Source organism: Chaetodon auriga, chromosome 17 (assembly GCF_051107435.1).
Source record: "Chaetodon auriga isolate fChaAug3 chromosome 17, fChaAug3.hap1, whole genome shotgun sequence".
Lineage (NCBI taxonomy): Eukaryota > Metazoa > Chordata > Actinopteri > Chaetodontiformes > Chaetodontidae > Chaetodon > Chaetodon auriga.
In genome coordinates, this window is record NC_135090.1 from 18,354,793 (window position 1) to 18,374,983 (window position 20,191).

General features: G+C 42.5%; 2 protein-coding genes across 2 annotated transcripts in view; both read right to left on the reverse strand.

Moving 5' to 3' along the window:
• The window catches only part of crybg2 (crystallin beta-gamma domain containing 2), a 28,620-nt gene extending 25,821 nt beyond the window's left edge, over nucleotides 1-2,799 (reverse strand). Inside the window, exon 1 of the mRNA XM_076754960.1 lies at nucleotides 1,696-2,799. Coding sequence (XP_076611075.1) covers nucleotides 1,696-2,741 — 1,046 coding nt within the window. The 5' untranslated portion in view covers nucleotides 2,742-2,799. The remainder of the gene's footprint in view (nucleotides 1-1,695) is intronic.
• LOC143335290 (uncharacterized) lies at nucleotides 2,795-16,664 on the reverse strand. Its single transcript, XM_076754588.1, has 5 exons — nucleotides 16,433-16,664; nucleotides 9,934-10,018; nucleotides 4,541-4,696; nucleotides 2,865-4,085; nucleotides 2,795-2,800 (listed from the first exon to the last, which is right to left on the reverse strand). Exons 1-5 carry the CDS (start codon nucleotides 16,630-16,632, stop codon nucleotides 2,795-2,797), a joined length of 1,668 nt encoding a protein of 555 aa, XP_076610703.1. The 5' UTR covers nucleotides 16,633-16,664.
• Between the last annotated feature and the right edge of the window lie 3,527 nt (nucleotides 16,665-20,191).

Consider the following 20,191-nt stretch of genomic DNA (forward strand, 5'->3'; position numbering starts at 1 on the left):
ATTAACCGAAAAAGGGTCGTTGGAGCCACTTTTCTCATTCTGTATGTACATCTGATGAATCCCAATATCTCGTTTCTCTGTGTAGTAATGAGGCAGTCGCTTCCACTGAAGCAAAAAAACAAGCCTTTGCTGCCATCTTGTGGTTTGAAAAATACAAGAACCAAATACATGAGCACATTCCTCTGAGGATGTGATACTGAATAAAAAAAGGAGCATACTACATCAGATTAACAACTGCATATGCACCTTTTATTGCTTTTTAAACCTTTTATATTATTATGCTGTGTTTTCATATTGCTATGCCTTACCTACATGTATTTACTCTCTGTAATGAAGCCTGCCAGGATTTTTAGGAGTGTACTGAAACCAATCTGACAATAAACATTCCTGAAACTTGCACAGCCATTCAGATACTGTAGAAAGCAGTTGTTTACACATAATACATCTAGTCACACACAGGAAGCCAGTAGATTCCTTTATCTTGTGCAGATTGAAGCTTTTCTTTGTGTTGTACACTGAGTTCGGATCCTGCTGTTTACATAATGTAGCAGCGATGATAAATCTGCACCTGTCCAATCATGAGCCACAGATTCCTCAGAAAATCTCGTCTTGCTCAGAAATCTATCTTCTCCATCATCTCTTGCAAAAACACTTGCTCATCCTGCTAAAACAAACACAGCAACTTTTCCAAATGTGATCGCAACGTCAAACATGTTCAGTGTTTTTCCTTGTAAAAACACCTTCAGCCTCATGTGTTCCTGTGAATCCAAATGCTTGGGCAAAGGCCAGCTTTGGATAAAAGAGTTGAAATGCCAAAACATCACTGCGTTACATAAATATGCTAATTAGCAAATGAGCCATCTGGCGTGAGACCCAGAGCTACAAGCTACCTGTTTAGAACATTCCACAGGTAAACAGGTTCATTGGTAAGAGGTGATTTTGAAATTGAATATCTCAGAGTGTTCCTAAGTTGGTCAGAAAGAAGAAGCCATCAACTTAAGCTCAGTGAACTTGAGATCTGATGAAATTAATCAAACATTAAGCCTGCATGTTTTCTTAACGCAGTGTGAATTGAACTGTGAACACTGCGTTGTGTACTGTACCAGACTGTGAACTAACTGCATTGCTGCACCCCCACACATCAACACTGCACCCCAAGCTGAGGGTATGTGACAGCCAGAGCTCAAAACACGATGCTGGGCGTTATATCACTGAACATGTGGTGCACTGAGACGCGTGGGTTGAAAGCCACTCAGGTATGCAAGCAGCTCTGTTGGTAAACAGGGCAGCTCATCCAGTGCCGACCTCCTTATCAGAGGAAATGTTTCGCCATCACACACATTAAAGGCCCTTATCGGATGACGACATGCAAAGGTGAGAAAGTTAAGGTTACGCGTTTGAAGCTGATCGTCTTGGCTGCACAGGTACGTTGCTTTACATGAACAATAAATCAATGTTATTTTATGTGCAAACACACCCCTCAGGCGGCATGCTGCACACATCAGCGCAGTCGCGGCAGAGCTGTAATTTCCTAAATGACAGCATTGACAAATTTATAAAATAACTCTCACCTGTTGCACCATGGAGAGCAAACTCTCTGCACCCGTACATTCACATACAGCCTGCAGCCATGGATTTAAACAAAAAAAGAAATCAGCCTTTTCCTTTTTTAAGATAACAAGGCTTCCCACTCACCCCTGATTCAGGTCAGGTTTGGCTTCTGCCGGATGCTCGCCTCTCGCTGAAAGCTTGTCTGCAGCTTCGAGCTCAGGACCGTGTGTGTCCGCGTCCTCTGGGGTTGACAGCTCGACTGTCACCTGTTGTTGCACCGTCCAGGTTCTGTCTGTGCCCTGAGTAACTGTATCCACCCCCTCACTACACCGCAGAGCCCTATTGTGTTCAATCTCTGTGGCATCTGATTGCAGCTCAGCGCCGTGCTCCAAAGAGACAACCTCTGCGCCACCACATGCGTCTGTTATGGCACTTTTGGTTTCTGTGCTCACTTCGCTCACTTCACCTCTCTCGTCTGCTTCTGCAGTGAGTGAAACTTGCTCGTCTGCCTCGTCAGATTTGGGTGTGATCACGTCTTCCTCTCTTGTGTTACTGGGGGCAGTGTGTACACATTCAGAGCTCCGACTGTCTTTGTAAGACAGATATTCTATCTCCTGGCTTGGGATTTGCTTCTCTCCATTAGGGTGGTCTTCTGTTTCCAATTTGGTCCAATCTCCCTCTGACCCCTCCCCCTGCCCCTGCAGCTCACTGGAGGGTGGAGCAACGCTGCATACCATCAGTGTGCTCACCTGCTGAACCGGTGTGGCCGGTAACTCCTCCTTTCTCTCCTCCTGCCCCTCTTCTTTCACCTGTGGAAACTCTGTGATTGCTACCTCTTTCTCCTGACTCTTTGCATCGGTGCCTACAAGAAACTCAGAGCCTCCAGTTTCCGGCACTTGAGCCTCACTTATCTCTCTTTCTGTATGCTGAGGAAACTCCTCACACAGCCCGACGACCTCTGTCACACCATCTACCACACAAATGTCCTCTCTTTTGTCCACCGTGCACGTTTCTTTATCCCAGCTGTCCTCTATGTTGTCCTCCTCAGCGCTGTAGTAGATCTCTATGGCACTGCCATCATCTGATCCTACGCTCAGATATGTTGGACTCACAAGGCCTTCATGTCCGTCCTTCGGCCCAGGCAGAGCTGTCGTTTCAATTTTTAACTCGTGGGCCTCCGTCACGCTCATTTTCTCAGGCACAGGAGAGGGACGACCAGTATCAGCGCTCGCCTCGTCTGTGACTAGCTCTTTGACTAGGATCACTCTCCGTATGGAGTTTGCAACCTGAGTATCTGTCCCCTGGGATGTTACACAGTCAGAAACAGGAGGGGCAGAGTTTTGAACCACAGGCACTGACCTGACAGTGTCTTGACTGAGGCTTGAACTGTCTGACTTCACCTCGGAAACTGAGTGGGTCAACTCTGAGTAATGGATGTTGTTGCTGTCAGTTGGTTTGGAAGTTTGGTCAGGGGTAAATGTGGCGCTCTCACTAGATGAAATCAGCTCTCTCTCGCCGAGGGCTTCATTTATGTTATTAAAAGCACCTGCGGCATCATCCACCCTGCCAGCAGCTGAGTCAAACTCACGTGACAGGCGAGGGCATGTAACACTAGTTTCTGTGTGGCATTCATTCAGGGTTTTAACCATGACAGGTTCTAATTTGGCGGTGGGGCTTCTTGTCTTGGTACGAATTGGAGGTGGAGGATTTAAGAGGGCTGAAGTTACCTCTGAGGTGAAATTCTCAGGGAAAAGTGAGTCGTACAACGCTCCATAAACTGCAGGCTCTATAACAGGACGAGTACTATTTTCACCGCTAACAGCTGAGGCTGCGGTGGTGGTTGCTCCGTCAGTTTTGGAGTCCACACTTGCCAGGGAGGGTGTGTCATTCGGAGTTGTGCCGTCAGCCATGTCATCATCAGGGGCGTCAGGGGCATCAGGTTGATGATGTGATAGTAAATCTTTGGTGGAGTCAGCAAGAGAGCTTCCTGTTGTTGTGGAAGGCTGCTGGAGGTTGTCGCTGTCGCACGGGCCGTTGCTTGTGCACACTGAGTCAACAACTTCTGCTTTGTGATCTGAAGTGTCAAGCATGACTGGAAGCTGACTATCTGGAAGGATCGGTGCAGTCTGGTGATCAACAATGGACGTGGTTTCTGGATGAGTCATGAGGACAGGTGAATTTGGATTGCTTTTGGGTGTATTATCATGAACAGGAGCGATCTTTGTCTCCTCTGATGAAGCTGAATAATCCAGCTGCAGCTCAGGAATGGTAGCAATCGGCGCTTTCTGCGGTTCCTTGTGTACATCAAACAGATTGGAGCTGTTCGTCACAGGCTCCTTTGCTTTCAGTTGGCCGTTTACAGCGACAGATGACTGCGGCTCATTAATGAGATTGAAATATGATTCTGACTCTGTAGTGGCCACAGGAGAAGGGATGTCAATTGTATTGCTGGTGTCAAGCTCCGGCTGAGACATACTGAACATCTTCTGCTTGTTGGCTTGATCCAACTCCATCTGATTGGGGTCCAGGAGAGTCTAGAAAAAGACCATTTACAGTCAGAATTTGCAGTTCAGTACCTTTACAGAGACAATAATTACTTGTAAAAATGGATTAGTTAATCACAGTTGTACCTCTCTTGTGTTATCATCACAATCAAGCCACAGGGCCAAGCTTTACGTCTTTCTGAACAACAAATCAGCAAACCTGAAGGCTTGTTCAACAACACTTACTGCTGTTTTAAGCCTTTGTAAAACCCTTGAACCTGAAATAACATAACACTGACATCCAGCAGTAACGAGGCAACATTATCATTAGTCTTGAGCCGTGTTTCTGGCCACCTGCTGAATTTTTTTTAAAGGTCATTCTGGGTGTATTTTTCAGAAAAACAAATGCTTAACCCTGCAATGGTAAAACAGATGATGGTGTATATGTTGAACAGCATTTGTCGCACATGAATTTGAGGGAAACAACACTCAGGGAATGAAGTTACCTTCTTCCGCCCTTCAATGTCCGAGCTTTGAAAAATGACAGCGCTCTTGAAGATATTGTCTTCATCAGTCTTCTTCCTCTTTCTTAGACCAAGGGAAAAGGAAGCAAACTTTTTGGGCTTGCGCAGGTCCATCTCTGAGTAGCTGAATTCTTTGTTCTGAGAGGCGAACAGAAGGATAGAGGGATGGAGAGTGACAAAGGGAGAGAGAGAGAGAGAGGATGAAAAAGCAAGGCAAAGAAAAGGTAAATACTAACTCAAGAAAATAAACACAACTTGTCACTAAAAGCATCTAGAAATCTATTTCCCGAACCAATACTCTATATTATGATTAATAATTGGGGGGGTTTATGGTTCGCTGTGCATAAAAATCTGTCAGGTGACTGTGGAGGTCATCTGATGCAGCATGATGATGGTCCTAAGGTCGCATCACAATGGGAACCACACCTGCAGATACCATCCATTCACTCTATGTCTCACAAAAACATTGCGGTTGGAACCAAAATGATGCATCTGATGGTCTCAGATGCATTAAGAAGGCAAGAAAGTCCACCAATCATCTTTTGACAAGGCACACCTGTTCACTGAAAACCATTCCAGGTGACTTCCTCATGAAACTGGTTGAGAGAATGCCAACAGTGTGCAAAAGCTGTCATCAAAGCAAAAGGTGGCTACTTTGAAGAAGCTGAAAAGTAAGCCATATTTTCCTCTGTTTACTTTGTGTACCACGAAATTTCACGTGTGTTATTTCATAATTGGAGTCTTCTATTAATCTGCAACGTAGAAAATAATAAAAATAATGAAGAAAACCCATTGGAGAAGGTGTGTCTAAACTTTTCACTGGTACTGTACATACCATACATCCCAAACATACCCAAGTGTTTTAAGTCTAAGTCTGTGAGACAAGTTAATTGAAAACCTCCAAACACTGGAGTAAGAATGAGGATATGGCACGATGAAAAATGATTACGCCACACAGACTGTGACTCCTTACACTTGGAAACAAGAAAAAGAGTTGACACGCCAGCTTCGTTCCATGCTATAAAGGTTACTCCACCCTTAAAAAAAATGAGAGACTAGTAGAACACGATCTGCTGAAGCTGGTAGCTGCTGGCTCAAACACCTCAGTTTGGACGGCTTGGTAAAAATAAACAAGTTAATGCAACTTCCAGATCTTTTTAAATCACTCCAGTGTACTGTAACATGTGGACTACAGTGCATCATAGATTTACAGGAGAGAGCATACGCAGCCACTGAGAAACAGTTCATCAGCAAATGACATTAATTGACACGATTGGAGCGATGGAGGCGATGATATTCTGATGGTGATGATGTGCGCATGTTCTGCGGAGCCGCCATGACGAAGGACAATGGAACATGAGGCCGTCTGTCACTGCCATCTGCCAGGCTTTTAACTGGGTGTGCCTGCTCGAATTCTTCCCTCTAGCTAGATCGTTTAGAAAGCACGAGAAGCAAAGACAACATTCAAAGTGGAGTTTTAGTGTGTGTTTGTAGTGGGTGGACAGCTGCATTAGACTCCTCTAAAGCCAATGTATTAAGGCGTCAGGGCATAAGTACACAAAATTAAACCAGAAATCATAAAACACACCGATACAAAGATAAACAGCCACGAGCAGCATTTGCCACCCAGGCTATATACTTTGATCGACTTGAACATTTCAAAGGATCTGGTCTGAGCTCAGCTCGTACTTTATCTCTGCACGTCCATCTTAACGTGAAGTCAAGAAGAAGAAAGAAGGAGAAATAATAGTCATGTCTTACAAGTGAAACAAAGAGGTCATAAGTGGAACAACTAAGGCAGATCAAGTAAAAAAAATAATAATTTGATCTGTCTTTATTTATCTATTTATCAAAACAAAACAGAAGAGGATGAAAAGAACAGTAAATACAGTAAATGCAGGTTAGCTGTCTGAATTTCATGGGGAATAACAGAAGAGGGTCATGTTAGCTGTTGTGTGTTTGTTTTGGTTTGATGTTGTTGTGTGCAGGTGTGTGTGTGTGTGTGTGTGTGTGTGTGTGTGTGTGTGTGTGTGTGTGTGTGTGTGTGTTCAATGGATGGATGCAAGGAAGAAAACCAAGGAAAGTTTAGGACGATAGCAAATAATAATAATAATAATAATAATAATAATAATAATAATAAAGATGAATGGAATAATAAACACCGGTGTCAAACGATGACCATCAGTGGATCATGCAGCTAAACAAAAGCCAACTGGGATGCTCTTTCCTGCTGCTGGTGCATTTGAGTTCATGCCCACGGTGTTCAAGGCCATTGATGAAGGATTGTAGTTGAAGGGTTGGTGGTGTATTTAACCTGCATGACTGCACAGTGACCTGCTTTACGTGTTTATATGTATGCATCTCCACACTTGTATTTTAATGTAAACCGTTTCAATGAGAACAGTCAATTACTTTTAATGACCCAAACCACCTTCATGAATCTTGCCTCCACAGTTACAAAGTTTTGATAAGGTATCATCTGTTTGGGTCCACTGGTAAACTAAACACACCCAGCTGCCATAAATTATAACGCAACCCAGTTTGCATCATGTAAGAGCTGGCAGGTCCTAAACACACAGACGCCATATACTGAACACATTCACCTGCTGAACGTAATGTTTATATCATATCTATCCATCTATACTGCATGTAGCATCTTCCAAATCAGTGAATTACAATTTAAGAAGTAAAAAAGACGAGTAGGATGAGTCTGTGTGTCCTACAGACAGAGCTCGTAAATGATCTTCACTATAACTGCGGCTGCTTAGTAAAGCACTGGCGCCCTCTGCTGGACAGAATAAAAAGCCTTTAGTGTATTTCACTTGTTTCTCTGTTTATTATACATTATATATTTGTTATATATTATATCCTCTGCAGGCACATATAGGAGACAAGGCCAGAGAGTCAAAAAATCAAACCATTGCATTGTGGATATAAAGTGCCACAAGTGACTGAATTGGAGTTCGATTGTGTTGTATGTGTGTTTTTTTTTTTGTGATATGGCGCCCTCTAGAGGGGAGCCCTGTATAGCCCAGCAGTCATGTCCCTTTGTGGATGTGCTTGAATTTGGATTTTAAGCGTGGTTATTAAGTCTGAGTATGGTTGAATAATGACAATGGATAAACATGATTGTGTTTATTTGCATAGTGCATATGAGAGTGTGCGCTTGTGAGTTTAAGGGGGTCACAGTTGTGTAATGAAGAACCCAAGCGAGAATCCACCAATCACGGGTATCTAATATCTAATTTAACTCAGCCATCACAAGCAAAATTTAGCCCCAAGAATATTGTGTATCAGACAAGTTTTTCTGGCCTGAAAAACAAATTGCCACAATTACTTTTACCAACTAAAATAATGAATCTACGAGAAATAAATCACCCCGAGTGGTTTCTGTTGCGTGGTTTCTGTTCCATGCGTATCATTAGACAGATGTGATACACCTGAGGAACAAATGCAAATTGAGAATTTAACCCGAAACTTGCCAAATCTTGTTGGACATTTGTCGCCACAGGGGCTCACATCAGGTTTCAACAGGAATGTCATCCTGTTAGCCTCCCAGGCAGCACGGAAAGACAAGACAAAGTGTTCAGACGCTTCATCGACAGTACGTCCAGGTCCTTCAACATGTTTGTCTCGAAGCCTTTCTGGATCAGTCAAATCAGGTGGCAGTTTTGTGCCAAACACATTTTACTGGCTTTTACAGTGATGAGGAAACTGGTGATACGTCAGTACAAAGAGGTCATTTCAGGGCAGGACAAAGCAGTAGGTTTTAAAACTGGTTACCAGTCTGGCAAGTAGTCATCATCTTCTGACTGCCAAGCTTGACAGGACGAATGACAAATTTATATCACTTATAATTGTGGTTGTTATAGCACTGTGTAATTAAAGCCCATATTTTATCACTGAATGATGATCCCCAGGCTGACAAAACATATTTTTATGACTCCCTACATGCCACCATTCCCACAGATCGGTGGCTCTGCTGGTTATTCCCAGATCCTGGCTTACAAAGATGCAAAGCTGTCCTGACCTTCACTGTTAGAGCCCGGAGACACTCTGCCTACCGAGATCAGACAGGCCACATTATTAGCATCTTTTAAATCCCTTCCTAAAACTTTATTTTATAGAAAAGTGTTCTTGAACAGTCAATATGTTGCAAGGTGTTATTGTTCCACTGTTGCCATTTCACCTTTTTAACTTAATTTTATCCTTCTGTATTTCATATATGTTCATATGTAACTGGTCAAACTTCAGTTCTTCATTCTCCAGCCATCAGACGGGAGACGGACCGTTCTTGAAAATGTCTCCTCACAGGTTTCTACCATATTTTTTGGTTTTCTTTTATCTTGTTTATATCTTGGTCTGAAAGCAGTGCTGATGGGGGTATATGAAGCCTATTGAGACATAACAGGTGAGATGAGTCTGTACAAATTAAACTTACTGGATTCTGTTGACTGAAATACAAAGTGTAAACAATGAATTTTGAGATGGAACAACCTAATACAACATTCTTCAAGTTTGTTTATGAAAATAAGACACTTTATTCTCCTCTTTCACACTATTCACCCAGCACAGTGGGACACAGACAGAGTGATGAGTGGCTTCATGCCTGCAGCACATTTTTTTACTTAAAAGTGCAAAATGTACCGGCCACCTGTCAAACGTCACTCCAAACAACAGGGGGCAGCATATCACCAGCATGGTGGCTGTGGCTTCTAGCTGCTGTTAGCTAGTTAGCTCAGCTAGGTGTGCAGTTAGTGGGCCTATTAGCTGAAGTCTGCACAGACCAAGGTCTCAGAGCACCATGGGACTGTTGGTGTTTAAAGCATGCGCAGTGGAACTGGGCTCAGCAGCTGGTCCAGCCTCGAGACATTCGCAGACCAGTTTGATGACAGGGAAAAGAGTGCCGAGGTGATTTACAGAGTGTGCGTCTGTTTCACTTTTAAAACCTTAACACACACACACACACACACACACACACACACACACAGATCCAGTCTTTCTGGCTCGCCCGCACCATCTGAAACACTTAAAAGCTGAAAAAACGTGGGCTGATGGACAGTTCTGACCGACTGAGCGAGTGATGAAGTTACGGCGTTGGCTGGTCGAGCGTTGGAGTTTCCAGATGGCAGCGAACACACATGTAGGGGCTCCTTACATTCTCTTTGACTTTTGACTTTCCCAGCTGGCCGTTGCTCTTCCAGAATGAATTTGCCACAAACGGCCATCAATTATGCCCTCAAGGTGCTTTTAAAGTGAGGAGTGGGCAGGAGCACACTGACCACACACGACCCAACCATATACGAGGTTTTGACCCTGTCTGGTTTAGTAACTCCCTCTGAAAAGAAATCAACAATGAAAACAGCTTGACTGACCTTTGACCTGGGTGCCGTGCCATAAAGAGAAGACCTCTTGCTTCTTTCCTCTCTGTCGTCTGCAGCATTACTGGACTCGACAGCACTGAGGGGCGCAAAGATGAACGTAAAATTAGAAAAGTCTCCACTGACTGAATCCACGTGAGCATACATCAGCTATAATATCATTTTTGAATGTTTCCCACAGCAGAAAAATGAGTTAATGAGTTAATAAGCAGTACAATTAAACTGAGTCAGTGGGGGGACAGTTTGGTTGATCTACTGTAGATGAAAAAAAGTGAATTTCTGAGACAAATGAAACTCATTTCATAGATCTCTTCACTCATGTGCAGCACTGTACTGCTATAGTTCATGCAGAATATTATACATATATGTCATTCTGATGGTGCAGTATAATCAGTGGCTTTAAAAAGAGGGAAAATATGCTGCTTAGCAAAATAAAGCAGTGAATCACTGCTTAGGGAATGCTGAACAGAACCGGCTGAGCAGAGAGTCAGTTTGTGTTTCTTAGAACAACGTTCCACGTTAAGTGTGACTTTTGTATGTGACAAAGGCAAATTATGTCATCAGGACAAAGTTAACAAACATGAAAACTTGCTTGGGAGCTACATTAGCTGCCACTTAAAACAAGAACTGGCTTCTAATTAAGCTTAATTCGGTTCTTGTTGCGAGGCAGCAGGCAGTGGCTTCGTTCGGTCATCAGGCTCGTGTCCTGGGACGTGGGCGTCAGTGTGAGGCTGCAGGGGCTTCAAAGTCAACAGAGAGGCTCCATCATTAATCACGAGCTTTCATCAAACCAAACAAATGGTACAAAGGTTGCTTTAAATACAAAGGCGGGGTTTCCCTTTGCACAATTGGATACCAAACAGGAAGCCACATAACAAGTAAACATTAGCGGCATCGCCATCATTTATAGGCCACTGTGACTTCAAAACCTGCGCATGAGCGCACAGCACATGCATGCCATTTCATCTGCTGTTGCGCTAAACAAGTAGGAACTTGACATTTTCCTGAACTCAGACAGGTGACCATTACCCCTCTTTGATGTTTAAATGCCTAAAGCGTGTCATGTTGTATAACATGACAGGCTCATATAGATGCATGTATGCGCACAGACAAGCCTCCACATGCACATTTTTTGCAGTCAAAAAGCCACCAAATGTGTATTTTTCATCAACAGCAGCCTGCCAAGCCAGTCAAGCTATTAACCACTGCAGCATGCGAGACAGCATGTGGTTCGTGGTAAGAAAAGATGTCCAGAGATAAGAGGACGGGTCGTATCTTTGTTGTGTTTACATGCCAACACACAGGATACAGGACACGGAGAGCCTTCCTCTCTGTAAACTTACACTAGCTGACATTCGGAAAAAAACAATCACGTGAATGTCTTGATTTGGACGCAGTTCAACAGGATGTAGCTGAGGGATGAAAGTGGCCTCTGTGCATTCGCTGGCTGTGCAGTAAAATGAGAGAATGTTTGTTTGCATAAGACAGAGAGATAGATAGATAGAGAGAGAGAGAGAGAGAGAGAGAGAGAGAGAGAGAGAGAGAGAGGGCGGGGGGAGCTAACGTGAGGCCTAGAGCTGTGAGACATTCAGATATTTGCATCTCTAGCCACAAACTGGCAAACTGACACTTGCTGGAGCCAAACCACATGTTTTCTCTACGCAGATGGAATGAAACAGGCACCATCTCGGTCAGGTTACAGGGACAGTTCAACATTTTTGGAAATGTGCTCAATTATAACCACATTACATCTCTCTCTTTTTTCTTTTTTCAGCTCCCCATATAATGAGTTTTTCTTTGTTTTTATTGTTCACTTTGGTTTAAGTCTAAACAAACAAGATGTAAGCTTTGGAGGTGCGCAATGATTAGGCTAACTGTTTCCCCCTGTTTCCAGTCTTTATGCTAAGCTAGGCTAACCAGCTACATTACTGTGCAGACAAGACAGTGGCATCCATCTTCTCATTTCGCTCTTGGCAAAAACGTGGATTACTCTTTCTCTAAAATCCTGTTGGATGACTTTTAACATTATGTAAACAGTCTGCGCTGCCTTTGTGGGTATAGTTATGTCTGATATTCAAGCATGTGAGACATGCATAAGACCTAAGGGAGAGGACAGACTACATGTACTTCTATTCTGTTTTGTTCTTACAGTCTGTTGAGGAAAAGTATGTCATTAAAAGTTTTCAGTATCACTATGTTGCTGTTATCTACTAAGAGCCCTTGTGCTGAATTTCCACCAGCGCTGCTATCAAGTGCTATTGTCCGAAAGGAGTGTTTTAAAGTAAACGTTCATTTATTTTCATCGTTAAGAACACACAGCTTTCACTTACTGACTTATTCACTCCGAACACACAACAAAAGGCAGACTGATGCCGCTTTAACCTTCGCCCCCTGCAGCAGAAGCACATGCCTGCAGCAACAGCTCATGAATGCTAACTGCTCCTGACCTTTGAACTGACGGACGAGGGCATGTCAGAACTCAGAAAATGAAATATTTTGCCTTCAGCTACTGCAATACTGCTTTTACTCAGTCAGTGAAATGCACAGGGGACACACATTAGTTCACAACCTCAGTTCGATTATGTTAAGAAATTGCTAAATCCTGTTAGCAGAAAAAGAAGTGATCCCTCCACTGAACAAGGGCTTGTCTATATATTTTGTGTGACTGAAAGTTAATCATGTGAGTTAGGCTGTGGTCATTTGAAATCAATGCCCCTGTTTAACCGAGAACAACAGACTGAATGCAACAGATACAGAATGAACTCCAGTGTCACCACTTGAAGTCCACCATTGATTTTACAGTCAAATCGATCTTTAACTTTGCTGAATCCATTTTTATGGATTCCTCTACTGCTGCTTGAGCTGCCAGTGATGGCCTGACAACAGTATAAATGTCATTTGCAGGAGACAGGAGTGGCTTAGTGCATTTCTCAGGAACATTTCATTAAAGAAGAAACTAAAAGGATCCTTTTCGAAAACAGTGGTTCATGCTAAGTGTTTATGTTAAGACACATGACTTGGCTCACACATCTTATGCTTATCGACTAAAAGAGCAAAGTCTGTAACTTTGTCAGTCATGATGAACAGAAGAAAAAAAAGATCACAGTCAAAGCAGCACAACCAGAAAACCTCAGGCCTACATTAACCGCAGTGGTATTTGGTAATAATGGTAAGGATTCGAGTGTCTAGTAGCAGCTAATGTTGCCTCGGGCTGCTAATCACAAGCAGAACGGGGAAGTAGACTATAGACTTCACTTATGTCTAACTTCACATCATTGGATTTTTTTTTCCATTTTCAAAGTTGTCATCCTCAGCCCCCGCTGACGCTGACTCGAGTGACATCACTTGAGGTAATTCAGTGGTGTTTTAATCTTCTATCAGTTGGTAAATAGGTTTTTTGGCATGTAACAATACAAAAAACATAACGTTTTCTGTGAGGATCATCTAGTATTCCAACTGAGAGGTGTGTGTGTGTGTGTGTGTGTGTGTGTGTGTGTGTGTGTGTGCACTTCCTACGCTAAGACAACAGGTTCCACAGAACAGTGACTCATGCTGAACTCGACTGTCCTGAATAAGGTCAGATACTAAAACACAGTTGAGCTGCAACATCTGAGCTTCCGCTGTGACTAACATGTTGCTGACCTGTATCCATTGGCACAATGGTGTGTGTGTGTGTGTGTGTGTGTGTGTGTGTGTGTGTGTGTGTGCAATTGTGTAATTGATTAGCAGTTCCATGACAACGCAACAGGCATGTGGAGAGGCAGGTTTCTCCACAGCACCTCTATTAATCCACAACTCCAGTCGTGAGCCTGACAGACCTTTCCAGATACTCGAACGGTGGGTGTGTTTGACATGTTTGAAAAGGGAACCTGGGTGTTTCTTCGGCAGCTTCAAATACATCCAATGTGACTTTGGCATCCCTTTCAACTATATGAAACAAAATAACTTGAAGACATGTTTCTTAGACGCTGAAATCCTCAAATCTTTGCCAGATAAAACCCTGGATAAGGATTAAATCTAAATCCTCAACTAACAACAAAAACAGACTTAGTCCACGTCTGGATTTAACTCTGATCTAGGACATTCATCTACAGCCTCAGCAGATAAAGACATACCACGCAGGAACTGCTGTTTACTGTTTGTAAAGAGTTTTTGACGCTGTGTCCCCAATTTTCGTAGCTTCCTCTTGGTTTCTTGTTGCTTATGTTGTAACTTTTTATAAAGTCCAAACCTCACTTTGGTGGTGTTATTGTCTGGGGGCTACACTCCCACTGCTCAAAGGCTGCAGCCCAGAAACGTCCTGACCACAGCAAAATGAGAAGAAAGTAAGAAAATACAAGCAAAAAACACACCGCCACACACTTCTAGTGGGCCCCAAGTGACGATTGAGAGGGATTACTTTTATTTGAGAGCATAAATGTTTTGTTCTTTATGAAAATCAAGCTTAATTTACCTTTAAAGGATGCATTCATGCACTGTAACAGCCAATAGCTCATTTCAAGGAGTGATTAACAACCAGAGAGGCTATAAAGAGAAATGACATAATTCTTTTCATTTCCTTTTAATTGATCCTGTTTTTTATCCTGAAAACATGAAACTTTATGTTCATCAATAGCCATCTTTCTAACTGAATGTGTTTCCTCTATGCCCTGCTAAGCTGTACCCTCCAAACCCCTGTGCACCACTCTTTTGTGCAAAGGCGGGTCTCGCAGTGTCAGCCCGTCATTTATATTTTGTGCCCGTGCAAACACCAGTCGTCCCTCCGTCTGCTCCACAACCACACCACACTAACACGCTTACATTGTCATAGCATGTGGTCTGTATAAACACACCGCCTCGCCTGTGTGTTTATGCACACTCCTTTGCTTATATATTGCATGAGGATTAAATAGGGTGCTGTGTCCTTACTCCTCTGTAAACATTTCAGAGCAATACGGTGATGCTGAGAGCGCTGATCGCTTCCAAACTGAAACTTTAAAGCATTTTACGTGTATTCATGGCATGTATGTTATTGATGCTGATGATTGATGATTGAGATGCTGAAAGTCCTGAAAATGCTCCACTTATGTAGAGATATTATATAATGCTCTGGTCTCTGGAATGTTGTGGCTCTAATGCCTGTATTCAATGCTTGCGAGCATTATATATCAACAGGAATTACAATTTTGGCCGGCTTTGAAAGCAAATGATGGATTTGGTGTATGCATCAGCTTTATCAGTACAGCCCACTGAGAGCTGCATTGATGGACTAAAGCAACATGAAGAGTGGGTCTATCAGTACTTTTGATTCCCACACTTTCCTCACCTATCTGCCATTATTGGCTAATCACAAATATATAATGGCCGTCATTCAGATACACTTTGTTTGAGGATCCTAATCTTAAGTCGATCATCTCACTGTTTGCCTAGCTTGCCGAGCAGCCTGTGCTGTTGACAAAGGGGCCGATCGCAGTTTAGCAGATGGTGCTTCCAGCTCTGTTTGGAGTGATGGCTCTGTCGCCCTGCAGCCTGCCTCTAGCGCATGGCATCGCATTTTTCACTGCTAACAGAAAAGAATCCCAAAAATCCAGAACCACGTGTTGTTGTCACTTCGTTTGTCTCCCTATTTACATTTAAACTCTTTGACACCGGCACCGCAGGCAACAGTCATTTTCATTATGTTAAATATCAACACTGGTTTCCCAAAGCCACTCATAGAAGACTAAGAAAATATTCATATTAAGAAGCAAGTACCAGAGAATTTTTGGCACCTTAACACAGAAAATGGCTAAAAAAAAATTAATAGACTATCAAAATATCTGCTGATAACTTTTCTGTTAATGGACTAAACAATGCAGTAGTTGTTTTAGCTCGAGGAAACACTTACCTTCATGTATGACATTGAAGAGTTTAAGTATTTGGATTAAAAACAACATCACATGCCTAACAGTGCTGCAATGTGTTCATAAGGCATTTTATTGCATGTCCCTGAAGGATTCTGCCAGCTTTCAGAGCATTTCTGCATATTTCATCTGCTCTTTTGCACAATTACACAATGACTGGACTGGACTTTAAGGACTTGTTGTCTAGACAGAACTGTCCCTGTGGACCACCTAAACCACCATCAGCCGAATCATCCTCAAAGTCTTGGTACATCTAAGGAAGATTATATGGCACGGTGCAGGAAAAACCTCTTTCCAGTGATCATTAACGTAATTAAACACTGTTGCTGAATGTCAACACTGATCTTAATGAGCTACAAGGGCACTGATGTCTCACTCAACACAAGTGTGCTGAAGCCCTTAACTGAAACAGCATCAATCCCAAACTCCCCACAAGATGCACACAGGTAGTGTAACATAGGTGTTTGCCAGCAGCTGGACTACAACAGTGTGGGCTCACTGAAAAGCTTTAAAGCAGTAAATCTGGAGCAGCTGTCTGCAGCTTTCTGCCTCTTTAAAGCGTCACAAGCGGCTGCATGAGGAGCCTGAGAGTTCACAATCTGCGAGCATACCTGAGCACCTCCTGCTTCTCAGCGGCCGGCTTCTCGGAGGCGGGGGGTTTCTTCGACTTCACCTTGAAATTCAGGAGTTTAAACTTCTTCTTCTCTCCCTCACTCTTGTCCACGTTCTTCTCCGCCGGAGCGCTCGTGCTGGCGTCGCTCCTGGAGAAGAAACTCTTCAGAGACTTTTTGGGTGAACCCTTCGCCGCCATCTCTGCCACGGACGCGACTCACTGCAGCTGCTTCTCCGCTGGTGATCCGCTCATTAAAGGCTGATGGGAGTAGTCGAGGGGTGGAGGAGAAGCGCACGGATGGGACCTGCTGACAGGTGACAGCAGCCGCTTCATTTTCTGCGCAGCACGCAGAGCTCAGGTGTGGCGACACGCCCCCCCAGGTAACACCCAGAGTTAACCCAGACTGCCTCCCACCGCTGTCCACCATAATATGAAATCCAAATAATTCATTTAATTTACTTTGATATTCTAATGGATCAGGATGTTGTAAGAAAAAGTCCCGCAGTCAACATGTCCCTATAAGTGAAAGTATCAGCATCAAAGTATACTGAAAGTACCAAAAGTGAAAGTGCTCCTTATGCAGAGACCCATTTTAGAATAATGAATGTCATGTTATTGGATTATAATTACTGAGGCACCGATGTGCTCTTCACTTTAATGTTGCAGCTGTCAAAAGTAATGGCTTTACACAGTATACCACAGGGTAGCTTATGAATTTACCCCCAGGGGTTAAAATCTTATTCTTATGTCTCATTATCTTTACCTTATCTTAGCCTATAACAGTATACCATCATTTCTTTGTTGTTTTTTGTATAGTAGTAGCTAATGTAGGTGAATAAAAATTGTAATGTCTCCCTCTGAGATGTGGAGCATGTATGCTGTGTATATTTGACACTTAGAGTTACTTAAAGATGATGTGCATGCTTACACAAAGTGACAGCAGCATGTATGCATAGCAGTGATGAAGGATTCTACATAATGAGTACTTTTACTTTGATTCTTTACTTCTGACACTTTGCTTTTGATACTTTGAGTACATGATACTTCTGTACTTTCACTTTCATGAATTTTAATTCCAGACTATTACTTGTAATGGAGTATTTCTACCTTTACCTAAGTAAAAATAAGGGTAGAGCTTTGTCCTCCACTGTACGGGAGCCCTTAAAGGACACAAATCGGAAACCTTCAGGATAACAAACAATTACTTCAACTTATATGTGCCTAATAATAACAATACTAATAATAATAAAGCTAGGCAAATGTGAAAATAGGCAGCATGTTGCACATTAGGTATCTTACATGGCTCACATTTATGAAACATCTTGTGCTTCCCTCCACAGTGTGCGGCCTCTGTGGCTAAACAGAGACATCTTGTGGTCTCTCTGCAGTTTGCAGCCTGAACTCAGATCTGATGTAAGCGCACAGAACACACTTGGGCAGACACACTTTGGTATGCGTGTGGTTTACTCCGCCTCACGATGGTGCCACCAGCCTGCTCAATCCAATCAATCCACCAGTTACTCAACCACAAGCTGCTGCGTATGTGTATGTGTGTGTGTGTGTGTGTGTATGTGAGTGTGTACTTCTCTGATAAAGAAATGAGCTGACTGATGCAATAAATGGTCAAAAATTACCCAAACCAAGCTTTTTTTTCCCCGTCTCAGGTGATTATAGAAATTATTGTCAACATTTACTGTCCTGTTAACATAAATAAAACACTTCCCAGATTAATATTCACATGCATTTTGGCAAAACTCCATCATCTTGATAATGAAAGTTGAAGTTATATTGCTTTACTGCTTTAGCAATGTGGGCCACCCAATTGAGATAACAAGAGATAAGAGAGTGAAATCTCACATGATGCCATTGTTATAGGCAAGGTAATTAAAGTGAAATCATAATATCCTCGTTGTGCTGCATGGGATTCCCCTGCAGCAACCTTCAGGAACACAGTACGGGAAACTCCTCGACTATTTCGGGGCACTCTGTTGTATAAAGATTTAAATTGAGATAAATTCAAAACATTTAATTGGAATTGCCATTAGCTGGTGTGCACAGATGCACACAAAAATAAGAGGAGCCCAAAACAAACCTCAAACTCTGTCTTTAAGATGACAGATCACTGCATGTGTTCACACCCATGGCTGAATTCATCTTCTTAGAGGTCAAAATGAGCCGCTGGGCCTGTGATTTTAACCCCTGTTCCTCCCCTCTGTGCACTGTGTACAGTTTCCTTACGCTGGAATGTTGCATGTATCCAGGTTTGCTGTGTGGTGATTTGATTATAAAAGAAGATTAAGGAATAGGTGCCATGGAAGAACAGTATTGGCTTAAAACAGTCAGTCTCAGGATCAAGTAATGAAGGAGAATCCACAGGAGAAATTCAACATTTTGGGAAATACGCTAACTCGCTCTCTGCTTTGGAATTACATGAGTCACACCTGTCTTTTAAATATATATAACAACCAGCAGCCAGTTAGCTTAGCTTAGCACAAAGCCTAGAAGCTGGAGGAAATAGCTAGCCTAGCTCTATGAAATGGTAACAAAATCCACCCACTAGCGCCTTCTTTCTTGTTTATTTAATCCATAAAAATATGAAACTATTCCTTTAAGCTGATATTGTGAGAGCTTTATCGGTTCATGTTCCCATTTTCCCAAACAAAATTATCAAAAAAACAAAACAAAACAAAACATTACAATGTAGTCAAGGTGGGGATTTTTACTCATATTTAGCCGGTAGTTAAGGCTAAAGTTGCTTAGTATTGTTTTACTGTAACAAAAAACAAGCATGATGTGTTTTACAAGTGCTAGATCTCATTTTCGTTACTGTTGCTGTGTAACCTTTGCCACACATTTTTTACAATAAGATATTCAGTAATAAAAGTTTATTAGCAGTAGGTTTAAATGTTTCACTCTCAAGCACAGAGAGCAGATCTTTTTTTTTTTTGTTTCTTTGCCAAAGTGAACTCACTAATATGCTGATATAAACCACCATTTTTATCTTTACACGTTAAACCTTTAGACCCATTTAGCTGATTGCTACAGCATCACAACCTCGTGTTATTACTCAGTGCCCCACACCCATGTATATGGCCCTCACGGCTGACTAAAAAATAACTGTCACCGAAAGTCAAACACTGAGATGTGACGATGTAGAGATGAGCACAAGCAGTGAACCCTGCTGATATGTGATTAAAGACATGCACATTTGAAAAACAAAAAGCCTGTTGTCTGTGTTTGAAGAAGACAGGGTGTGTTGTCAACATTAAACATCGGTAACGTAAAACTGAAAGGGCTCATGGGTGTTTGGGCAAAGCACATTTCACCCACATGGAACACACACACACACACACACACAAACACACACACACACACACACACACTCCTCTGCCATCTGACCTTATCATCGAATCTTTCCGCCGAAATCAAACAGAAAGTCATGTGATGCTCAGAGTTGTTAGCAGTTGTTGATGAAACGTGGTGAAGATATTTGGCCATTATCCAACGCAAGTCTCTTCCAAATAAGAGGCCAGTAGGGTCTGGTTCCACTGCTCCTGCTCTTTGTTTTCTTGATTTATTGATTTTGGACGATACACAGTATAAAGTAAAAACTTCCTTCTCTTTTTGAACACAATGAAATCAATTCTTAAATGTTTTTTTAAGTCCTACGTTGTTTTCTCTTAATGTCGCGCAGAAACCAAAGGTAGCCGAGATCGATTTTTTATGCACATACAGTACGTTGACACACAGCACAATA